A 24,402-nucleotide genomic window follows, 5' to 3' on the forward strand; every position below is an offset into this window, starting at 1 on the left:
CAACAAAGATCTTACTTGATTCAAGCAGTCTTTCTAAAGTACGCTAAAATCGAGCCAGAGACATAAAGGCTCTTCTGGCAGGGTGGCCTGAGACATGCCCAGATCAGTTGGTCCCCCTTGGGAAGATTAATTCTAATTTCCGACGAGCATGCGCGTCTCTTTCACAAGGGAATCCCCTCGGGGAATTTTTAAACGCAAGATAGTTTGTCAGAAGTCAAATTCTTTAATGCAATGTAAATAACATTTTACAAACCAAGTTAAATTTAAACGTTTTCACGTGGCTTTCCTGGGGTTTGGAGACGCAGTCTTTTCTCTTTACAATTTCTAACTAAATTATATTCAAATTCGTTTACGTTAGTCGTAGTAAAATTCCTTGGTATAACGCAGACTACAAAGTCCTTGATAATCTTTACAAAATTAGAGGAAAGAAACCTACTTAAGAACAACTTAAGCTGTAGTCTGAGAAAACAGCCGACATTTGGCGACGTTACCCCTGGTTTCCCCGCCAAATGACGTCTGAGAAACGAGCGCAGAAATTCCATACTGATGACAGGTCACTACCCAGATCTGGGTAGTGCTTCTGATTGGTCGTGTCGCGAGGGAAATTTGCTTTAACCAATTAGAAGCACTTCCCAGATCCGGGTAGTGATACGTGATCACTTTGCAATTCTTGCGCTCGTTTCTCAGACGTCTTTCGCGGGAAAACCATGCAGTTGTGGCGTCGCAAAATGACGGCATTTTTCGCAGGCTAGTTTAACGAGAAGGTGGTGAAAGAAAGAAACAGTGATTCTCTCGCGCAGTTCTCATAGTGCGGAGAAGTCAGTTGTGTCTTACACGATGCGGCAGCGAATCTTTACGCGCTTTTCTTAGTCTTCGCTTTATTCTTCTTTTTCCCTTTACGCTGAACTCTTTTGCCTTGAACTACAGTGAGTTTGTCCTTTATGTATCCTCTCCTATTATTCTGCACAGCAATACAAAAAGAAAGCACATTTAGATTGCAAATACCCGCTCCAGGAAATATATCTACGCTATCTGTTTGAAAACCTTTTAATAATCACCTCTTCGCATCAATTGAATTCCAACACAATGGTCCAGTTTTATTGTTTAAGACTAAAAAATTGTAAAGGGTAAATTGGATCGCACATTTTCGGATTTTGGGGGTAAGAAAGTATTTACGGTTAGCAAACGTATCACGATGTTTGTACTAAGAGTGAAAAGTAAAGTGTTCTTCATTAAATTTAAACTGAACTGAATGTGTCAGATCATTTTAGGTTGACCTATTTAAAGGATTGATAGGTTGGATACATAAATAGAAAGTGACTAAGTTGGGATCGCGGAAATTACGTTTGCCCAAAACTGACTAAGAAGGGGTCTATAATTGGTCACAGAATAGACTATAATGGGGTAGGGGCTCTGAGAGGCCAACGGGCATACCCAGCAAAAATTAACCCAAGTACCCACCTCGGGGTGTGGGTAAGGACCCATAGTAATAACTTCAGCACAGAATTGACCTAATACAGTAATATCCTTGTGACATAGCTCCTTTAATTCTAAAACAACAATGAAGTCTACTCAGCGTACTAAATAACAACACTTACCCGCCGAGGAATATATTTACTTTTAGCTTTTAAATTGGTTGACCTCAAAGTCCCACTACTCTTCACTCGGTTTGCATAATCTTTAACCCTGTTGAAGTAGAAGCCGAACAAAACTTGTTATTCTTTCTTTGTTAGAAGAGAATTGATCATTTGGTGAATAACTTAAACGTGTTATGAATCATATGGTTGGTATATTTTCAGTTTAGCTTGCCTCTCGGACCAAGAGTGCCTAAAACCTGATGTCATCGATTAAAAAAATAGTTTGGCTAGAATAACGCTTTACTTGTAGCAATTTTAATGACAATTTTGCCGTACTCCTATTCTATTTTTCCGATGGCTGTTTTTCGAATACCTTGCATGGCAGCAAACTAGTTTCCAAGGTCCTTTAATCGTCCCCACGAGTAGAAGAGAACACTGGAACGAGGCTGGCATGGCAGGTGTTTAAATCGAAGGGGAAGCGACAATTGAATTCCATGGACTGCCTTCCTCCCTCCCTCCCGTCCCTTGCTATAACTTTAGGCTTATGTAATGGTTAGCTTCAAAGTCTTTACCAGGGTCTCTCCACTTCCTCGAAGAGAGACCCTGGGAACGAGGTTTGTTAGCTTGGGATGCCTGTTGATCGAACGCCGTCGTCAGGCCCTGGCGGGGAAAGCATTTCGCAAATAGAATAACACAACAAAAGCGCGTAGGGGTGTGCCACGCGCAAACCCAAACAAAAAAAAACTCAGTGGGCCCGGGAACAAACAATGCTTGAAAAAACAGCCCTAAATGTCTAACCAGCAGTAAGTATCCATCCTATAAATTAAATATGTTCTCACTTTATAGAGTTGCGAAAAATGAGTGAAAAACGTGTCTGTGTTAGCGAGAATAAAGAGAAACGGAATTGGCTCAGCCGTACCTGTATATTCTTACTAGCCAATGCTCAGAAGTAAAAGCTTCTTCTAAATGTTCTAACTTAAAGTTTTTGTTTCCTATTTCTACGTTACGAGTCCTATCGAAACCAGACGGAGATCGAAAGTCCAGCTGAAAAATAAAAATACAGGCAATTCAATTTACATCACGAGTTTACCAGATTCAACGCATTCTACTGACTCCTTTGCCTTTAAAACATCTTCCTTCATCTTCAGAAGGGACTTGAACCAGCTATTGGTGACTTCAAAAGGGAGGTATAAGATGTTAAGAAAGTATGTTTATGCACCACCTTAACAAGTTCTCCTACCCGCTCAAGCCTACCGCACTGTAACAAAGTCGAATGTACTTAACTTTGGTGATGTTAAGTTGTTAAATGGATGAAACAAAGTCGAGAGTCGACGAAACTGTTAAAGTTCGGAGTCTTGTATGTGTCAGATGACAGACAGTTTATCATCATTGCCTCTCAAAAGTTCACCCGTTTAGACTTTTGATCGCGTTTCAATTGTGTCAAGAGTAAAACATACTGCATTCAGATTACCTGCATCTCACCAAATCGATAATAACACATCTTGTACATGAGGCAGTTTAAGAGGATAGGCGAACCGGCCGCGTCTACACGGAACTCGCCTTGAGGGGTAAAATAGTCTGATTCCTGCAACAGATCAAACATGAGCAGTGTGAACAAGTCGCTCTCAACGAGCAAGAAAAGATGGGGCAAGAGTGGGGTGGGGCTAAAGCGGGATAGGGTATAGAATAAACCCACCTCCCCCCTCCCTCTCCCCCACCCCGCGACCAATACTTGAGCATGTTGACCACGGTCCGATACTAACACCGACAAAGTAAAACTTTTTCTGGTAAATATGAAAGGAAAAAGCAAAAAATAAAGAATCCTTCTCCTGTATGGTTTAATGTTTACTTTCCTTTTTAGTTTGGGCAGTCCTTCATTGGGGGGGCTTCACGTAATTCATCACCAGATGAAACACTGAGAAGAGAGTTGAAAATAGGACGCGTAGCGGAGTATTTTTGACGAACTTCGAGCAGGTGTTTCATCTGGTGATGAAACACTCTGTCGACTGACGGATATTACTTCCCAAACAAAATGATTTTAGACTTGGAGAAATTAAGGATGCAAAACTGAGCAGTTTTTCATCTGATTTCTGAACACTCATTAAATATTGATTTCCTTTGTATTTTAATGAATTTGAGAAGGGAGGTTCGTAAACTATCGTACTGAACTACTATCTTGCTACCATCAGCATGCGAAAGCGAAGAGATAAAATACAACAGCGATGATCGAGTACCTTAATTTCTTGTGGATGTTCACCTTCTGCGATCCTGACCATCCATAGGAACTTGTTGATGTCATCACCCGAATAACCAATCACACCACCGAATATAACAAGTACATAATCAACGTCTAGCATCTTCATGATCTTGTAGGCTGAGGTCTCGTTAGATGACATGGCTTTACCGACCTACACAGAAAAAAACAATACAGAAACAAAAAACAGATTCTATTACAAATCGATAAGTACTAACCTGTATTAGTAAAATCCAACTAGTGGTCTTTTATCAATGCTGCATTCTGATTGGTCAAGCTACCACTAGGCTACATGTTATAGCCCACTAGTAGCGAAAAGCGCCGGCTTTGAAAACCAAAACAAAGGCGGCTGAATCGCGTTTTACAAGCAAAAGTTGTTTTGCCCCGATATTTTTGACCAGCTAGTTGGGCTATTGACTCAAAGCCCATTCAGGCTCGAAGAATAATTGTTAAATAGACAGAAGTGTGACGTCACGTTACCATGGTAGCAAAATTTCTGGATAACAATAAGAGAGAGCTTAAGCAACGACGACGGCAACGACAACGGCAAAAAAGCAAAAGGTTTAACTAGTAGCAAAACACTTCTTAGCCGTCGTTGCACGCGCCCACTTTATGGAGTTGGTGAACACAACACAAAAATTTTCTTCTTCTTTTTCTACACTTTCGCATTCAACCCAGAAAAATTTCGCCAACATTTGAAATTATGAAGTTTGAAATAGTGAGAATTCACTTTTTAAGTGACGTTTTCAGTTTTGTTGTCATCCAGAAATTTTGCTACCATGGCAACGTGACTTAACTTCTCCTCTCTATTGGCCATTTTACACAGATACTCGTACAGGAATGTGGTTCTGTACCCAATGTCACACGTCATTTGCGCACCCTGTCTCTATCTCTTGCAGAAATGCAGCAAAAAAATATGCATCAGGCCAGGAGGCTCATTATATGGGTGGTGCCTTGTATAAACTCCACTCCCTGGCCCATCCCTCGTCAAGTACCCTTGCAATGATCGCTTCTCTAACTTAGCCAACTCTTCCTCCCGTTCCCTGGAGTATGGGAAGGTTGAATACGTGTATGCAATATAATAACTCAGCAACTTTAAACTGACTCATACCAGAGCTATATGGCTGTTGTTCCACGTGTTATTGTCCACAAGCGTTGTTCTGTTGGCCATTCCAGCGATCTGATATCCATAGTCCCACCAAGACATAATCCTGTATCACAATGCAAGACACAGCAACAAAACCTTTTAACATCCGTGGGAGTTTTGTGGACCTTTCCTAAAGGCCTAGCCCACACCCACTGGAAAGAAACCACTAGCTTGTGCCGTCACTGGTCAAAGTTCTTTAAGCGGCACTACCTTCAAGAGGTTTTGGTTGACCTTACAAACGGTTGTTGGTGGGGGGTGGGGGGGCTACATATATGGGGAAAATGAGAGGTTAAAAAACTTTCTCGAATGAGCAAACAGGAGACTCAATTGACACGGACACATGGCGCACACTCCAAATGCGTTTTCCTTTCGTACGAAAAATTGTCTAAGATCAGAGGATGATATATAAGACGGTTAATTACTTTAAGGGAACCTTTTAACGATTGGAGAGGACTGTTATAATTAAAATATCATCATACATGTACATACCGTGCATTATCATCGGTGTTTTGTCTCAGCCAGAAGTACGCCTCTCTGAAATCATCAAGAATGTTTCGACTCCTGCGGGGAGATAATGATGGAAACATCCCTTACTGCTGGAAAATGGTGTTAAGCTTAGTTTTTAATGGAGTGGCTATCAGTTGAGTAATTGATGCTTCGTGGTTGAATTCAACATTTCAACTGTCTTTACCAATAATAACAAAAGGTAATCCAACTGTATTTGCTTTACGAGTACAGAAACTCATTGAGATAGACTCCTTTGGGACCGGCTGGCACGGGGAGGCGTCCTAGGAAGTTGGCTGCTTTGTAGAAAGTCAAAGAAGAGGACTGAAGGACGGCAGGGACCAACCTTAGGTATTCGTTTCAGGGCGCTATCCGTCTTATTGAGATGTCAAAGAAAATAAAGAGCTATAGCAACGACTTCGACGGCAGCAAAAACGTCACTATTAAAAAAATATACAAGGTTTTTTCTTGTCAAACTTAGTGCCAACTTGCTCAAAATGTCAAATGTCGGTGAATTTCCCTGGAGTTGAATTCCTGGGGACAGTAACCAAGTTAAGAGAAAGAGAAGTGTGTTTACGCCCGCCATTAAACGTTGCATACGGAAATTTCACGTTGTGGTCGTGCAGGGACGGCAAAGAAATGCGCCAAAACTTTTTGCTATTCTAGGCCTTCTTTCACACAGGAATGGACGAATTTTCGTCCAGTGAAAGATTCGTGTATCTACAGTCATGGACAAAAGTCTTGGGACACTTTTGCGTTCTGGGGCGTTTCCTAATTCACACCGGCCCAAAACCTGCCCTCACCCCACAAACGATTTTGGACGCGTGTATCCAGAATTTTTTTCCAAGTTTTAACTTTGTATAGGGTGGGGGGGAGGGAGAACTGCAGGAAAATTTTGAAAAGGATGCACTGTTTAATGAGGGAGCCCAGAATGACAGAAAAATATGAATATTGCAGCACTGCCCCAAGGACTTTTGTCCATGATTGTAGGTGTTCACACGGAATCACCCTACGAAAATTTAGACGCCTAGCCGTTAAACAATTTGAACGCCCAAAGCGAGGTCCAATTCTTAGCCAGCGCGATGTAAACACCATTTTTTGTACGCAAAGACGAGATTTTTTGGATGCGTGGTATGCATTCTGTGCTCTGTTTCCGGGGAATTTGGCAGAGAAAGAAGGCTTACCCATCATAATTAGTGGAAGCCAATACGACTGATGGACTGGAGTAAGCATTGCTTGTCACCCAGGTACAGTGAACAGCAAACATCATCAGCATCATCACTACACACATGACAACCATTCCCTTAAGATTAGCACCAATCACACCTCCATCTTCCTCTTTTTCTTTTTCCACTTTTTTGCTGCTTTGTTTGTTGTTCTGTTTGTTATTTGAGGTCTTTTTCTTGCCGGGCTGTAAAAGAAAAAAAACAGTGCCCAGAAATATCAGTATTGTAGCCTGCGTAGACTGCGTAACAGGCGTAGGTAACTTTCTTTCAAGCCGCGCGAGGGTAACACGCACGTCTTCTTCCTCGTCTTCTTCCTTCTCCCTGAAAAACCCGGCGCCAGCTACGCAGGCTATCAGAGGTGTTGTAATGAAAACCAAACGGCCCTCTTTTTAAGTCACCTCTGAACATACAATGTGAGTGTAAGCGATAACGGTCTGCCAGTTCCTTGATAATATATTATGTAGATCCACAGAAAAACATGATGTTAAAACGTAGGTACTCTTGTTTTTTGGCCACCTTAGCTTACGAAGAAACAAAAGCAAACTGCGGTTTTTTGTATGGATGTTCAATATTTCAGTTTAAGACGAAATTATCTCATTTTCTGTGTTTTTCTGTGGATCTACATAATATTGAATATTTCCTACTATATGACATCCTTTGTTTCTTTAATTATTTACTTATTTCTGTTGTTATTCAACGGTTTATTACTTCTGAAGATGTATGTTGCAACAGACGAAACGTCAAGTTAAAAAACCTTTTTTCTTTCCAGAAATGCATTTATATTTCATTATGTTTATCACGGCAGTTTGCTTTTTGTTTCTTCTTAATGGTGATGTTATTTATCGCGATGATGACGACAATAATGATGAGGAAGATGACGATGAGGATAAACACTTCCTTAAGTCAGGCAACTGCACTGAAACCGCAAACAGCTAGCTAAGCTAGCAAGTTATAAATGTACCTTATCATACAGATCTTTTCTCTTTTTCTTGTCACTTTCTTCCTCACTGCTTTCTGCCTCAGCATCGCGACCTTCAGTCTCCTTGTTTTCATCCTGGCGATCTTCCACGAGATAATTATCCAGAGTTTTAGAGAAAGCAACAGCGGCAAGAATGCACACCACTGGCGTCAGGGTCAACATCAGCCGTACCATCACACCAGCAAAATACACAGCTGTAGTTGCATACAACACAACTGCAAAGAACAAATTAAATAAGATGCTGTCAAAGCCTACACGTGGGTAGATTACGAGTAGTCCCCGTTTTTCCTCAGGGATAGTAGAGCAAGCGAACTGCAAGCGCTCGTGAAAATCACCACACGCGAGAAAGGCGTGATTAAAATGTGGTCGTATCCTTCCTGTTATCTTATGAGTAAAAAACATAATTTTTTTTCTGAAAAGAAAATTCTTTTTCATCAAACAAGACAAAAAAGCTGTAAACTTATGAAAAAAATTTGAATTCTTACCAAAAACTCTTTCATCATTGATTTTCTTCACCACGAGCCACAAACCAGCAGGGAAGGTGCAGATCAGGATATGAAGATCAAAGAAGAAAGACACCCATGTAGTTGGTTGATGCTCAGAGACTGATGCAATAATGGGAATGTGAATCTTGGCATAACTGCAAAACATATCAATTAAATAATTCAGTAAAATCCAACTAGTGGTCTATTATTAATGCTGCGTTCTGATTGGTTGAGCTACTACTAGGCTATATATTTTAGCCCACTAGTAGCGAAAAGCACCAGCTTTGAAAACCAAAACAATGGCGGCTGAATCGCGTTTTGCGTTGTTTTGTCTCGTTATTTTTGACCAACTAGTTGGATTTTACTAAAACAATCTTGTTCCTCTCACCCTGATGGCCTGAGACTCAATAGCCCATTGGGCCTTCAGCCTCATGGGCTATTGACTCAGAGCCCATTCGAGCTCGAGGAATAATATTGTTAATTAGTAAAATCCAAGTAGTGGTCTATTATCAATGCTGCGTTCTGATTGGTTGAGCTGCTACTAGGCTATATGTTATAGCCTACTAGTAGTGAAAAGCGCGCCTTTTTGGCGGCAAGAAAGGATTAAAGTCTAGCTTTAAGTAGCTAAAATTCGTTTATTCTCAATATTTTTGACCAACTAGTTGGATTTTACTAAAACAATTGTTCCTCTCGCCCTCACGGCCTCTGAGTCAATAGCCCATTCGGGCTTCGTCCTCAAGGGCTCAGAGCCCATTTGGGCTTCACGAATAATTTTTAAATAGACTTAAATAAAATTTCTAACAAAAATTAATAGTTAGTGGAAACTTCTGTTATGCACTTGGACGTTCTTTGCTAAAATCAGTTCCACTGTTACATTGTTTAAGAAAAAAATAACTATTTAGAGCAGTCTTAAATTGACAAAAACGTTTTATGTGTAGCAGTTGGACAATAAACATTACCATTGGCTTTCTCAAATCAGTTTGTGAAAAATGGGTTTAAAAACTGCTTGCTACTTTTATTGGGCATTTTAGATTTTTACGGTAAAAGGGAACTAACAATTATGTCTGCAAAATCTTTATCAAACTTATCGAAAACAGATAATTAAAGTCGAAGAATAATTATAAACAGCAATTTTCACCTTCATTTTACAACCACTTACAGGGCATCTGTATAATACTGTAGTATCGATTTTATTTTAGAATGTTGCTTGTTGTCTTTAGTTGAGTTATGTAAAGTGTGCTAAATGCAGCTAAATTTACTCACCCAGTATCATATAAGGAATAAAACCTCCCACTCCATGGAGCAACATAACCTGCAACAACACAATACAAATTTTGTTTTCTGAAAAGACTGTCAGACTAATATCAGTAACTTGAGCAGCACTGATGGGATACAAGTAACATCTTGCTTGCCTAGGTGTACTAAAGGGTACACTGTTGTAGTGAAATTATCACAGTATTCTACCAAAGTGGGAAGCTTGCCCAGTTATAATATTATGCATTGTAATCACTATCTGTCTTCTGATTGGCTAAGAGCATACAGTTATTTTTGGAAATGAGTACAACCTACAGGTTATTTTCTTATCTGTTAGCAGATAACCAACTAGTCTGTAGATTGCATATGCAATACATGATTTCCAAGAGCAATGTCAAACTGCTTTCTGTGAAAAAAATTGGTGTTCCTATTTCCTTCAAACCAACAATGTGTAATAAAACAATTCAGTTTTTTCAATTCGGTGTTTGTGAAATCCAGAATAATCAAGGTCAAGAAAAGTGTCATCAGTCGAGGCAAATAATATAACATTTATGTGACACAAAACAAAACCCTCATCCAATAATTGTTCGAGAGTTGCAAGCAAACTGCCTTTGAACAACTATCATATTGAAGCTTGGAAAAATTAGTGATCTATATGCCATCTGATGGTCTACAGGCAAGGTTTTAAGTGCTTCTGAGTATAAAAACAACTTTCATGCCTTTCCTGACACAAGAATTACTCACAGAAAATTATCTATTTTGCTAAAAAGGCCTATAAACGTGGTCTTAGTATTGGAGGCGGTGCTACACCCCTACAAAAATGCATCTTAGAGTCGTACAAGTAATCGTTGATAAGGAAAGCCGTGAGTCAAAGACAATGGGATTTCATTCCCGCCTAACGGCTGTGCTCTAAGAAAAACTATAAGGAGCAAAAAGAGCTGAGCTGAAGGATGCCTGGTATAAAAACTTAAAACTATGATTTTTGCTGCACCCAGAAGCAAAGGTTAGTTGACAGGGGTGTTGGGTACTGCATGAGGACAGCCCTGATGGTAGTTGCTCCACTGCACACAATGGACGGCAATGAATGCAAACAAAATTAAAATTAGAATGATGAAGTATGCATTGCTTACCAGCATAAGTAAGAAAAATGACAGCAATAAACACCAAACCAGCAACAGCCACAACAGCAAAGATAAAAATGTTTTTAAAATCAGTCCATGACACTTTGCTTCTTATGTAAACCAAGAATCCATAGGCTTGAAGCAAGGCAAATGTTCCTAATAATCAATTGATTGATAAAATTACAAAAATAATACACAGAATGCCAACAAATCAAATAAGTGCATGCAATTAAAACTAATTTCAAAAATATACATGTACATGACAGATGTGATGTCAAGTGAAAAGGCTCTAGAGCAGTTTACACAAATTTTACTAAACTTGTACAACTGCAGGCAAAGATACAATGCAATGCCTCACTGTGCTGGCTGAGGTTACTATTAAGGGAAATAGAGAGCTTTACATTCTAAGATGAGTACGACTACAAGAAAAAGATTTTCCCAATACTAAGTAGTGCATGTGCACGAACCAACGTCATTTTGGTGGGAAAAAGTGATAGCCATCAACATTCTACTACGAGTTTTAGCGAGATTGTCACAGTGGTGAAAACAAGTTATCAAATGTTAGAAATTTTATCATTTAGTGATCAGGAGAGGGCTTTACCTCCTTCAATGGAAATAAGCATACATGTACTAATTTTTGTGCACGAAAAAGTTCAATGAAACTTTCCGGGGTGTCTATTTGTACAGAATAGGTGTGAGAAAACTTAAAACTAAATGTCATCCTTGTAGTTGTCCTCATCCTCGAATCTAAAGCTCTCTCATAAAGGGAATTCCGTGCATTAATTTCCAGAAACATTTATTAAATCCATAAAAGTTTCCATAATCACAAAAATGAAAGCACCCTACCTGCTGCAGCCATGTGTTCACTTGTTCTGATTGGTTGGAAGCCGACAAAAGGTACTTGCATAGACATTAGAAGACCCATGATAAAGAAAGTTGTGTATGCTGCAAAAATTGAGAAGAAATCGATGATGACACTTGGATCAACAGTTAGTTTTTTGTAGTAAGTTAAATAGCAAGCGTTTTGTCATAAAAAACAAATAACACTCTGGGCCGGGTTGTTCGAAGCTGGGTTAAGATAACCCAGGGTTAGCGCCAAATTTGAACTCAGATATGAGAGCTTAAAAAACAAATCCAGTTTCATTCTCTTTGCCTACAATTTGATGACTGGAAACTCTAAAAACAAATATAGAAAATCATCTGAGAGAGTGCTTTTGATGAAAAGAAAAAGAAGCCCAGGTTAAAATTTAACCCTAGGTTAGCGCTAACTGGCGTTCAAACAACTAGACCCTAGCTGATGACATAAGCATGCTGGTAATTTTTCATTTTCTTCCTCGAAGACAGTCAGAGAAGAGCAGTCATTTGAGTTGGAAGAATAGCATGATTAAAATTTTTTAAGCACAGGCAGAAAAGCCACTAAGGACACTTCTTCATCAGAACAGTTCCAAATGGTGTTTGTAAACTTTCATTAGGCTGATTTAGCAATAGAACAGGAATGTCAGTTGACAACGGCACGCACAAATCAAACAACTGGCATGACCAATGGCAAAGCAGCAAATTGGGCACCGGAAGTCGTTTAGTCCTTTCCGCACACTTTCCCGTAGCCAACTGACATTCCCGTCCTGTTGCTAAATCAGCCTATTGCGCCATTTCTTTCAACCTAACAGACTACCCAATGACAGGAGCAAATCAAATTAACGAAAAACAAAAATCTGGAGGTAGTGTTTCAGGGCATAATCGAGGGCTTGTACATGAACAAGATTAATGGCTGTCACTTTCCAGATAAATACCACCGATTCAAATTCAATATTATTGAAAACCATGCTGCGCCAGAAGGAGAAAGATTGGTCGATTGCTAACACGATAATTACGTAACACAACCAAAGCTTCAATAACAAGGTAACTTACAAGACCTAACACAAGTGAAAACTGAGAGAAGCCACCTGGCATGTGAAGCATGCCTTTTACAGAAGTGCTGCTGACCAGTACTGGCTCTGTATTAAAAATCAATATATTAATATACTCTGTAGTATAATGCACATACCAACATAAATCTTGTAAGAGAAGCGCCCCATGAGAAGCAAGAAGAAGACATGAAGAGGTATAAGGTTGATGATGAAAACATATCCACCCCATGCTGAAACCTAGAAATGAAAGATGTGAACTTGTCATGACGTAAACAGACTATTCATGCTATTTGCTATCTTTTCAAAAAACTAATTCTAAAAACAATAGTTCAGTTTTGCTATTCAAGACTATGTTTAGACATTAAAACTGATTCCTGTCAACTGTGGATCTGTGGCATGTATGGACATGGATTGAAAGTTGAAAAAGTTGGGTCAGCTTTCTTTTTCAACTTTTCTTAATAAAACTACAGGAGCATTTTTTGTATGGGAAGAGGCACTAGAATTGCACTTCAGCATAGAATTGACCCACACTGTAAAACAGAAATACAGCTGTATTCTTGTAACATAGCCCCTTTACGAGTACAAAAAAAAAAAAACCAACAGCAGTCTGAGTCAATGCTTTCTCTTTCCAACAAGGTGAAGTGCTCAGTGAGTAGAATGATCATGGTTTCAGTACAATGACACTCTGTGATACTAAGTCTACAAGGAAAACTACATAAAGCTCCTCATAGACAAAATGCTTATTTAGGATTTTACTCACCATGTAGAAGTAAGATAAGCTGGTACATGCTGCCCAGAACACTGATCCAGTCTTAACAGACTTAACCTGCACGAATTAGTAGAAGAAAATGATAAAAAAAAAAAATATTTACAAAACAAATGTTCACCCAAAGGAGCTGAGCTGTACCCAGTGAAGTTTGAATGAAAATACAGTACTTTCCCAAGGTAGACTGAACAGCTTCTTCCACATGTGCATATAAAAATTAATGGTACATGTAACTAGCACAAATTTAGGCTATTAAGGCCCGGTTTAGACGCCGAACTTTTCATGAGCCGAACCTAATACATTGAATTAAGTACATGGAAATTTCGGCATCTGAATCAATTAGGAACACCTGATTCAATTTGGAACGGCTCAGCCATTCTTTTTGCCTAGCCCGGCCGGGAAATTCGCCTTTGGAGCGACTTTGATTCAGACGCCAAACTTTTCAAGTACTTAACCTAATGTATAAATTATTATAACGTATTTTGTAAACAGTTAGACTGAAATGAGCATTTTTCGCCCTTGAACTTAGTTCAGCTGCAATTAAGATCAGTGTCTGAATCAATTCAGCCGGTCTACAATAATTTGGGTCAGCTTAATTCAAATTAGGTTCGGCTCATGAAAAGTTCGGCGTCTGAACCGGGCCTAAAATTCTTGGATAGGTCCTTATTTCCTAGCCTGCGAAAACATCTGTTTCTCCTCGCTCTTCGCCACTGAAGACGCTTCGCGCGGAGGAACGTCTGCGACTCAGCGACAGAAATTCCATACTAATGACGCAAATCAATGTTTACATAATAAATCCCGTAGTCATGGGGTTCCAATCACAAATTTGTCCAATTTTACGTGTCTTATGGTCGATTTTGGTAAAGTGTTGTGCTCATCTGCCAACGAGCTCCAGCAAAACTCAAACGCTTTTTCTAGAGAAGAGTATATTCCACAAATATTGACTGTTTTGCTAGAGATTCTTTGCGTTTGCATTTGACCTTTGTGGCCTTTTGTCTTTTGTCTGTCATTCGCAAACAATAGCTAAAACAATGTAACTACTCCGTTGACCAATCAGCGCTTCTGACCGGATTCTGGACAGATTTTACGTCATCAGTATGGAATTTCTGTCGTTGAGTCGCAGACGTTCCTCCTCGCGAAACGTCCCCAGCGGCGAAGAGCGAGGAGAAACGGATGTTTTCGCAGGCTACTTATTTCCTGAAGAAGAGAGTTACATTAAAATAAAGAGAAGGTACATGACTATATTTAAAATATTGAAGCACTTAACACATGAATTTTGAACAAGTCATCCTTCAAAGAATATTATATTATTTAAGACTAAACATGTTCTTAAAAACTAGGTTTTTATTTAGTGAGTAGAACTGTAATGGAGGTAAATGACAGTGGTTTGGACTCTCCTGACACCACAAAACTGCCTAGAATCACTCAGGTCCATTTTTTAAAGTAGCTTACAAAACATTTCCACATCTGTTTCTGGAGTTTCACAGCTTCTCAGAAACCCCGAATCTAATGCACTGTTCAAGACCTTTTATTAATTATAATAAATCATTTAAATCCACACCTACCCATAAAAAATAAGTAAACTGTAGTGCAAAGATGGCAATTCCTTCATTGTCATATGATCCTGCCACTGAGCGCGATATGTAACCAGGAACTGGAATAATCACAATAGAATTTTACATAGACTTGAGTGGACTGATCTTCTGCATGTCGAAACTGCCAACTGACTAATCATGCCTTAAAAGTTCCACCTTACATCTATATACTATGTTCAGGGTTGTCACTAAGATTTCAAGTTGCTGGGTTAATACAACAAGTAGGCAGGGAATCAAACAGCTTGGGGTTTCTTTTGGTTTTATTTCCAACCCTCCAAGTTGCGACTATTTTAGTTGCAATGGGGCCTAAAATTTTGAAGCTGGCGACTTGATTTGTAAAAAAGTCTCCCTGAACCAAAAGAATTGGTTGCCAAATGGTGGCCAAGCAAAAACTTAACTTGGAGGGTTGATTTCTCTTCTATTTTGCTTTCAGGTTCTCCAAGAATCGTCAATAATGGAGAATATAGCAAAGCTAAATTGATTGTTTAAAACCTGTAAAGTGCACAAATTTGATTTGCTTTGTTTCAAGCTCATTGAGGTACATTACCAGACCAAATGTTCAGCAAAGGAAAATCAATTTGAACCAAGGGCAGAAATGAACTAAAATAATAAAATGTATACTGACATCACAGAAGTTGCTACAAGTTGATCCAAGGATGCAATGTTCAGTTACATTTAATATCTAATATTGTTTACATGTACATCTGTACAATGTAGATTGTGTGTGTTAAAAACAGTTAAAAACAAACTTACCAATGGCTATAAAACAGGCTGCAAAAAGACCAGCCCTATCATTCCACAGTTCTTTTGTTAACAAATATGTTGCTATGGCAGTAAGACCACTACAAATGAAAATGAGATAACAAGGTCAACAAATTAATGTTTGTGCATTACTAAATACTAAATACTAACAGTGCATTATCAAGTGGTAATAATAATTATAATAAAACTAATAATAATAATAATAATACTTTAATTATCCTCTCTCCTTATAAGGCTTTTCAGGGAAAATAAAAAACAAACAATTTAAATGGAACATAACATGGTTAAAAATGCCAACTGGAAGGAGGTGCAATCAGTTGGCTATTTTACAAGCATGGCCAAGGATGTGAACTTGGGACCTCCAAGAACAAATCCACCTATTGGTCTGAGCAGGACTAGAACTCGGGGCCTCCGAATTACAAGTCCATCACTCTAACCACACGGCCACGCTGTCTCCATGCCAGCATTAGGTCACATATAAATCAAGCACATTTCTAATCCCTTTTCCTTCTCTCTTTTTCCGCTTTACTTTACTGAGTACTCTCAACTTTTTAAATGGGGTAGAATAAATGAGCTACTTGATTTACAGTGGGGGAAAGGGCAGAGGAGCAGGTAAAACTTGGTTGCTGGGGAGGTGAAGATATTGAAATGATGAGAGGGCATGACACCTTACATCAAAAATGGACAAACCCTTTACCCTGTGTCTAAGTAGCCTGCAAATATAGCCATTTCTCCTTGTACCTTCCTGCTAGGGACATTCGCCAGGAGGAACGTTTGCACCTTAGCAACAGGTATTCCATACTGATGATGTAAAATCTGTGACTCCGGAATCTGGTCAGGAGTTCTGATTGGTCAACATAGTAGTAATATTGTTTTACCTATTGTTTATGAATGACAGACAAAAGAAAAAAGGCCACAAAGGTCAAATGTAAACAGGTTCGTAAACGTGATGAATCTACCACGGAACAGTCAATATTCCTGGAATATATTTTTCTTTAGAAAAAGCATTTGAATTTTGCTGGAGCTTGTTCGCAGTAGAACACAAAACTTTACCATCTAATAATCAACCAAAAACGTAAATGTAAAATCAAACAAATTTACATTTGGAACCCCATGAATACCGCATTTCTTATGTAAACATTGATTTACTTCATCAGTATGGAATTTCTGTTGCTGAGGCGCAGACGTTCCTCCAAGCGAAACATATCTAGTGGCGAGGAGCAAGGAGAAATAGCTGCATTCGCAGGTTAATGTCTAACTTACTCAAAACGTAGATAGGACTATTAATTACCTGAACATAGGGGCCAAAAACACACATACGTCTCTAATGTGCACTGTGACATGAAGAGTATTTAATACCCAGTGAATAGTTGCTGATGTAAGCATCAATCCTGGGTAAACCTGTTATAAAAAATAATAATTAAACAACATTTGAGATAAATAAGGATTAATCTTCCAGCAAATGGAGTAAAAAACTACCCCCAACAACAACAACAACAAACTTTTAAATTACATTTCGCTTTAGAATAATTATAGTTGCAGAAGGTAGTTTTAGTCTAACAGTCAGTTACACTATAATATTTGCAAAACTAAAAATACATTAAAGGTAAGGAAATGCCTAGAATCTAAATAAACCATTGGGTTTCCGAGTTAGATACTAGTCTTGTATTAACCGCTGCCCGGTTAGCTCAATGGGATAAGTGCTGGTCTGCTGAGCGGGAGGCCATAGGTTCAAACCCCGGCCGGACCAACACTAAGGGTCTTTAAATAACTGAGGAGAAAGTGCTGCCTTTGTAATAACATCTGCAAACGGTTAGACTTTCTAGTCTTTTCGGATAAGGACGATAAACCATAGGCCCCGTCTCACAAGCCCTTGCACATGTAATAAATCTGTGGGACGTTAAAGAACCCACACACTCTTCGTAAAGAGTAGGACACGTTGTGCCTAATCTAGTGGTCTATCTTACTTTCACACTCATGTATGGGGGCATCATTACTCATTCCTTCACTACTTGTAAACTGCAGCTTAAGCAGTCTGGCAAAGTCCCCCAACCAGTGTTGTAAATTATCCCTGAAAAGCCCTGAGTGGAGTGGATAATATGATATTTACATTTACATTTACAGTATTGTTACAATTTAATACCAGTATGTAGACATCAAGAGCAAAACATGCCGTAAGTGCTGATGTCTACACAGGAAAAAATTTTTTGGCAATAATGGTGGGGGTATGAAAGACATGTCAGGCCTGACTGACGCCCTTCAGATACAGAGTGGTCCATTTGACAGGAAACAAGAGGGTTAGTCAACAGTACATAAGTATGTTAAAATAATATCTAAGACTGCATTTGGTATTTGCAAGATGATGACATTTTACTACTGTGACCAGAATCCATTTCATTTATTCTTTCATATTTAACTTTGGTAATCCCAGTGAGGTTTGAATAACAAGAGCCACACTTTGCACAAGAAAACAAAACCCTGAAGGATTTTGGCCATAGCAGTATAAAATGACAACATCATGCAAATGGCCTTTTAACAGTACTGAAATGTTAATAATTTGAGATAGATGGATAGATAGATAGTTTATTCACCTTAAAAACTTGCCTCCATGAGTTGAATGAATGAGGGTTACAAATGCAATAATTTACAACCGTACTAAATTAAAACTAATAAATTAAAGCACTTTACAACTAATTAAAGAAAGATGATCCAAAATAATTTACAATTTTAAAACTGTTATGAAATCACAAATTCAAAAGCATGCGTCAAGTTCCTATATACAATAATAAAAAAAATTATATTTCAACTACTGTAAACATAACTTAAAAGAAAACTATTCTTCCATCTTTCAGTTTTACACTTTGGATGAATAAATGTTCTTTGTTCTCTCAAAGAGTAGCTTGGCTGATATTTACTTGAAAGAAGTTTGTGGAGACTGTGAGATTGATTAGTACATATTTCATTTGTACCTCTACTAAGAGGGTCTTACAAGGGTATTTCTGTGATACGTGACTAGCTGTTTTTATTTTTCACGAATTGTGAAATCATAATTTTTTTTCGTGTTCTGTGACCAAAAGGTTGAGTGTGTGCCGAAAAACTCAAATTAATAATTGATATTCACGATTTCATTACTTAACTTTCTCATGATTTTCAGTTTCAAGACCAATGGAAGATGAATAAAGACTACAAAAACATCAAATGAGAGTGATGAAGGTCTGTAAGTTGCTATTTGCAGTCTTTCTTTCCCTTTTTTGCCATGGCACTGTTTTCTCAGATGTACTCTTTTGCCACCTTTTTCTATGCTTAACAACAAGGCAAAGAAACAGGGGATAGTTGTATATTATTGTACACTACGACAGAATAGTCCCATACAGAGGAGTCGTAATAAAGTGTATGTTATGTTATCTGAATCAATGTAATAAATACAGGTATGTACTTACAGTTCCACCAACAATTCTCCCCAGTGGATACCATGCTCTCTCATCAAACCAGTTTAGAAAGTTGTAGAAACCATGGGTCACAAGATGATGAGTTGAGCGGTAGTTGAACCTGTAACGAAAAGTTCCAACGTCTCTACGTGACATTTTAATGGAACAAGTTCAGGTCATTCTGGACTTCGAGTGCAAGTTCACATGCTAAATTCGCTGCGAAAGAGTAGTTGTTGGAGCCAAACAAGAATCCAAATATCACAGTGCCTACTGGGGGACACTGAACCGATCTTGTTCTTAGTTTCTGAGTTTCTTAAGAGCTCTTTAACTTTCCTTGTGTTTTATATATCTTCGCAAATAAATTGTTGTGTTAAATTGTTGTGTTTTTTCCTTAGTTACTCTCTTGCACATCACAAGAACCCTTTGGAAATATTTCCCTAAGGTGCACCCCCCTCCTCACTGGAAAATTAGGCAAACTGATCCCCCCTGGAAAATTCGACCCCTTCTGTAGGGGGTGGTACGGATATTTTCTGGAACCACACAATATTTGGTGTGTATCAAAAAGCTATCCAGAAATATATGTTTGGATCACTTTTCACATCACTAGAAGACAAACAAAATCAAGGCTTGACTGCACTTAATAAGCTATTTTTGAAAATCATAAAAAACATCCTTAAGAAAAATTAGCAACTAAGAAGAAACATGAGAGATTAATAACACGGCGATTTGGGGTCCTCATGACTCCATTATCCCGAAATGTTGTGTTATAAATCTTTTCATTTTTTTTTTTCTTAGTCGCTTGTTTAACAAAATTCTGCTTATAAAATGTTTAAGAAAAATTACTCTGGTAAACCTGAAATTCTCAAATAATTCAGTTTTTCCGGACAGGATGAACTAATACCTAATATGAACTTCACTCAAGTCAGACGAAAACTCTTTACTCATACAAATCATCAATTCTATTTAAAGCATTACCGGAAGGATATCTTTAAAAGGATTTTACTTTACAAATGACAGCCCAACTGCATGACAAATGATCTTTGTTCCTTTATATGGCAAGAATTGCAGCACAAACGTAAAATCCGCTTGCACAAGTCAAGAAGGAATTTTTTAAGGGTGATTTTTAATCGTTTTGAGTTTCTGCTATGACTAAGTGACATCGCTGGTCACATCTGCTTGTAGCCGCCAGCTGATGTTTAAACTTGTTTAATTATCAATAAAATTATGCAAAGTTAAATTGTATTTGATCAAGTTGACGCTTGTAGTAAAAATAAGACATCATCTCGGCGTGACAGATGGTAACAATATTAGCCTTAAAGTATTTCACAGAAAACGTGTTTCATTTATCGTTTCCAAAAAAGGCTTATTTTTGCAGCGATTTCTAGTTCTTTGTACAAAGCAATAAAAATCCACTCCAAATAGTTTAAACCCGCGCGGAAAAGAGCTGAACAGTTAGGTACGAAAAAAATTAAAACAAGGAGTCACTTTCGTTCCGACGACCGCAATAGAAGCTATAAATTTACTCCACAATCTAGGTTCTCTTTTTTAATGTAAAAAGAAAAAATTAAAAAAATACTTAAAGGTCGTTAAAATACTGCAAAAAAGCGGATCGAAACCGACGTGAGCTAAGCACTTACCAAGGATCAAACTCGTGAATAATACTCTCAAATCGTATCACAGCAAAAAGACGGCTTGCGAAACCCACTAACCACGCCAGAGAGAGGATGGTGAAAGTTAAAAGAGACTGCCAGCCTATAGTCTGCGTTTTTCCTTCATTAGAATCGATCTTCCTGTCTTTGGCAGCCGACGCTTCCCTAAGTTCGACCTCCATTTTGGAATCAAGGCCACGTTTTTGCGGCCTGACCAATCAGCGGTTACCAGCTGTAACGCTCTGTAGTTCCAGTCTTCCCATTGTCTTCCCGGTTTCCAAGCACATTTTTAACTGGGCTGCAAGCGTGCATGGTCGAGGAGAACGGTCATGAAGGAAGGCTTAGGAACACTAAGACAATTTTTGCGCGGTGATAGAAGAGAAGCGTCACCAAACAGATGGAAAAACGTTTTCCAGTAACAAGTTCTATTGCTAATAATGAACTTGCTGTAAATGCGGTAACTCGACCTGTAGCCTCCCTTAGCTTGGGAGTTACTGTGTTTTCTGCCGTAGTACATGATAGCCTATAGAAGCTTTAGATTCCGACTCAATTAACACCAGACATTTAATGTGAAAGTTTATCAGGATGCGTTAATCAGATACATCTGATGCAGATGTATCTTAGTTAAGTTTGATCAATGCTCTACTTCCAGCAACTGAATACTATTTAACAATTATTCCTCGAGCCCGAGAGGAATAATTGTTTTAGTAAAATCCATCTAGTTGGTCAAAAATATCGAGAATAAAAAACTTTTAGCTAGTTAAAGCTAGACTTTAATCCTTTTTTGCCGCCAAAAAGCCGGCGCTTTTCGCTACTTGCGGGCTATAACATATAGCCTAGTAGTAGCTCAACCAATCAGAATGTAGCATTGATAATAGACCACTAGTTGGATTTTACTAATGTATTATATGTTCTGGATTATACAATGATGTGAATGCTACGCGCGCTGTGATTGGTCGTTGCCCATGATCTATTAGAGTACAGATACATGGATGACGTCACGGGAAACTTGTTTTCTTTGTTTCCGGTTCAACGTGGCACGCGGTTTTGAAAATGTTTGTGAGATTATTTCGGATTGAGGCAAGTGAAAGCTTCGGAAAAAGTTTAGCAGGAGCTATGTTCAAAGAAGACAAATGGAGAAACGGGAGACCGAAAAAGCTATTGACTACTTGACAATACCTAAACTACAAGAAATCTTCACAACTGTTGCCATCGTGTGTCTTCGCTACGAGAGACTCGCTGTTTTGCAAAATGTTTTCACTATTATTCTTCTTTGAGCAAGAAAAGGCGGTGAAAAACTTTTCGAAGAAACTGTACAAAAGTAAGATAAAGAAGAAGCTAAGATGAAAAGTTGGGTTTGGGACTTAAAAAAAATGCCTAAACTAGCACAAATCCTCAAAAGGTCAAGCGGTATGAGGCAGGTATGTGTATCGGTCTTTTTCTTTTCTGATCATTGTATAAAACAAATAGATTTCATGTTGCCGTGGGTCTGTTCGGAAATAGATCACAGAGGACGTCAAAATGTGGTAAAAACAACAGTGACACACTCGCCTGCGGCTCGTGTGCCATTTCTTTGTTTTTACGACATTTTGACGTCATCTGTGATCTATTACTGAACAGACGCACGGCAACATGGAATCTATTTGTTAACTAGAACGTATGCCGCGCCAGATACTAAAAGCCACTAAAAAACCCCGCACCCTTGTGTTAATAGTGGCCAAAAAATGCGTGTAAATGTGCGGAGCTGTTTTCATAGACCTCTGCAAGGTCTTAGACAGCTATCCTGGGTTTCAAAGAGCAAGAGCACGCGTTGAAGACAAGGTATAACTCGGTTTTGGGGTCCAAGTTTTAGTGTGGTGTGCGGCTGGTGGGCTAGAAGCCCTCTACATATACCCTTTGGAGCGGCACATACTTATGAATTCTATGAAGGGTTTATTGCTGCCCGCACAGGGCAGCATCCTATTTCTTGTCCTGAGAGCAAAGCTTGGAGGTTATCTGTTTGGATCTTTGTAAGCAGTTCCCAGACCCCTCCGCATAGCACCCTACGTAAGCCTAAATTTTACAGTTTTGTGGGGCTAAAAAAGGCTATAATGTTTCCTTGTGAACAAATGCTGGAGAGGAAATTGAGATAAACTTGTTAAAGAGTTTCTTGGCACTTAAAGACTTGAGTCTGCGATCTCGTGGTTTCAAACGGCATTCGACGGTGTTGATGTATTGGGCTGAAGTCGAACTTGAAAGTCGGATGCGAGTACGATCGTGAAGGACTGTAGAGGTAAGTTACTAATTTTTTTTAGCGAGGAATCGGAAAAGAATAAGACAGTCTTCTCTATGTGTCTCGCAGCGCTGTCGTTCCTTGAGAACCAACCAGTTATAAGCTGTGGATCGCTGTGGATCACGAAAACAATCGATGAACTGATCTTGTCACGAGGAGAAAATAGTTTGTCTTACAATCAACTGCAGAATCGTTTTCAGTAGATAACCTTCCCAATCTAGTTATCTTCTTTTTCTAGAACGATTTAATCGATTAAAATCTTTGGGCATTCATTGTTTGCATTACTGATGTTCTGTGCTTGTGTTTATTTGAAACTAATGGCGTCAAAGAAAAAGCAAGTTCGGAGTTATAAAACTCATGCTACATATAAACAAATAAAATAAATTCAACTTCAAACCAAGAGCCCATAACAGGGACCGCGGAGCAAGGTGAAAAGTGGGAGGGCTGACAATTGAAAATCGAAAAAAGGAATAAAAGGAATAAAATCATAGTATTTGTATGTTTACTGGTCAAACTCAAACTCATCATTTTCACTGCAAGTAGTTGTCGTCTTTTCTGCAGAGCTTACAGACTTTGACGAAGTCCCAGATAACTCTAATAAAAGACCAACATACACGGTCAGTTCAGATTCAATGCAAGAAAAGACGGGATTACAATTTTAGTATAGAAAATACTACACTGACGTGATCTGAAAAATTTCTAACTATGGCCGTTCACTGTTCAAGTAATGTAATTCTTCTTGCCATCGAATATTTCATTGATTCGAAAGGAGAAAGGAAAAATATAAAACTTTTATCAACTCAAAACAACTACTCACCTTCGTTTGGCTTGAAAAAGCTAGTAATTTTCTTCATTTCGACTGATAAAAAACTCTGCCGGAGCTGGAAGTACAAAACACGCTGCCGAACGAAGCGAAGGGGTGGCCAAGGCATGGCGTTTAATCAAGGGGCAAGTCGGCCCAAGGGCACAATTACTGCGAAAAGCATAGGAGACCCACAAAATGCCTGGCGTTTGAAATTAAATAAAATACAGAGAATATAGCGGAATATAGACGGAAAAAAACTTGTTTCAAGTCTTTTTTTTTTTAAATTTAATTATTTTTCCTTTAGCGCAAAAAGTGGGGGCGGGGGCGCAAAAAAGTGGTGGGGCCGCGGCCCTACCAGCCCCTCCCCCTCCGCGGTCCCTGCATAATGGCTATTTTCAAACTTATCCATTTATACATCATCAATTTACTCTCCTTTTCTAATAAGAACGATTTTGTCTGGTCGACACGCAACGCTTCTCCGATCTAGAAGACAAGAAGACGCGATATTTCATATTTGACTCACACTCAAAGGGGCCAAATGAATAGCTTATTTACTGTCCGTCTAAGCGCTACATGGGGCAGCACTTCACTTCCAATATGGAACCTCTAGCATAGTCGAGTAACCACGGGGGTTATGGACAACAGGTGGCCACGCCCTTTTAACCATTCCA

The 24,402-nt window shown here is 38.8% G+C and overlaps 1 protein-coding gene across 1 annotated transcript; it reads right to left on the minus strand.

The window, feature by feature from the left end:
* Positions 1-203: 203 nt before the first annotated feature.
* Positions 204-20,847, minus strand: LOC140930522 (dolichyl-diphosphooligosaccharide--protein glycosyltransferase subunit STT3B-like). Its single transcript, XM_073380243.1, has 20 exons — positions 20,643-20,847; positions 19,018-19,126; positions 16,869-16,978; positions 15,569-15,657; positions 14,786-14,874; positions 13,215-13,280; positions 12,592-12,691; positions 11,394-11,492; positions 10,557-10,703; positions 9,436-9,484; positions 8,173-8,327; positions 7,670-7,902; positions 6,667-6,893; positions 5,468-5,539; positions 4,943-5,042; positions 3,812-3,985; positions 3,049-3,162; positions 2,497-2,621; positions 1,599-1,686; positions 204-961 (listed from the first exon to the last, which is right to left on the minus strand). The coding sequence occupies exons 1-20, from the start codon at positions 20,834-20,836 to the stop codon at positions 854-856; spliced, it is 2,448 nt and encodes an 815-aa protein (XP_073236344.1). The 5' UTR covers positions 20,837-20,847; the 3' UTR covers positions 204-853.
* Between the last annotated feature and the right edge of the window lie 3,555 nt (positions 20,848-24,402).

The sequence above is a fragment of the Porites lutea genome, chromosome 3 (genome assembly GCF_958299795.1).
Source record: "Porites lutea chromosome 3, jaPorLute2.1, whole genome shotgun sequence".
Lineage (NCBI taxonomy): Eukaryota > Metazoa > Cnidaria > Anthozoa > Scleractinia > Poritidae > Porites > Porites lutea.

Excerpts from the sequence above, each read along its gene's own strand:
- LOC140930522 (XM_073380243.1), bottom strand. The coding sequence starts at position 20,836 with ATGGAGGTCGAACTTAGGGAAGCGTCGGCTGCCAAAGACAGGAAGATC. Across the intron at positions 12,692-13,214 it reads GCTTATCTTACTTCTACATG|GTTTCAGCATGGGGTGGATA; the intron begins GTGAGTAAAATC and ends TTTCATTTCTAG. Across the intron at positions 8,328-9,435 it reads TATTCCTTATATGATACTGG|TTATGCCAAGATTCACATTC; the intron begins GTGAGTAAATTT and ends TATGTTTTGCAG.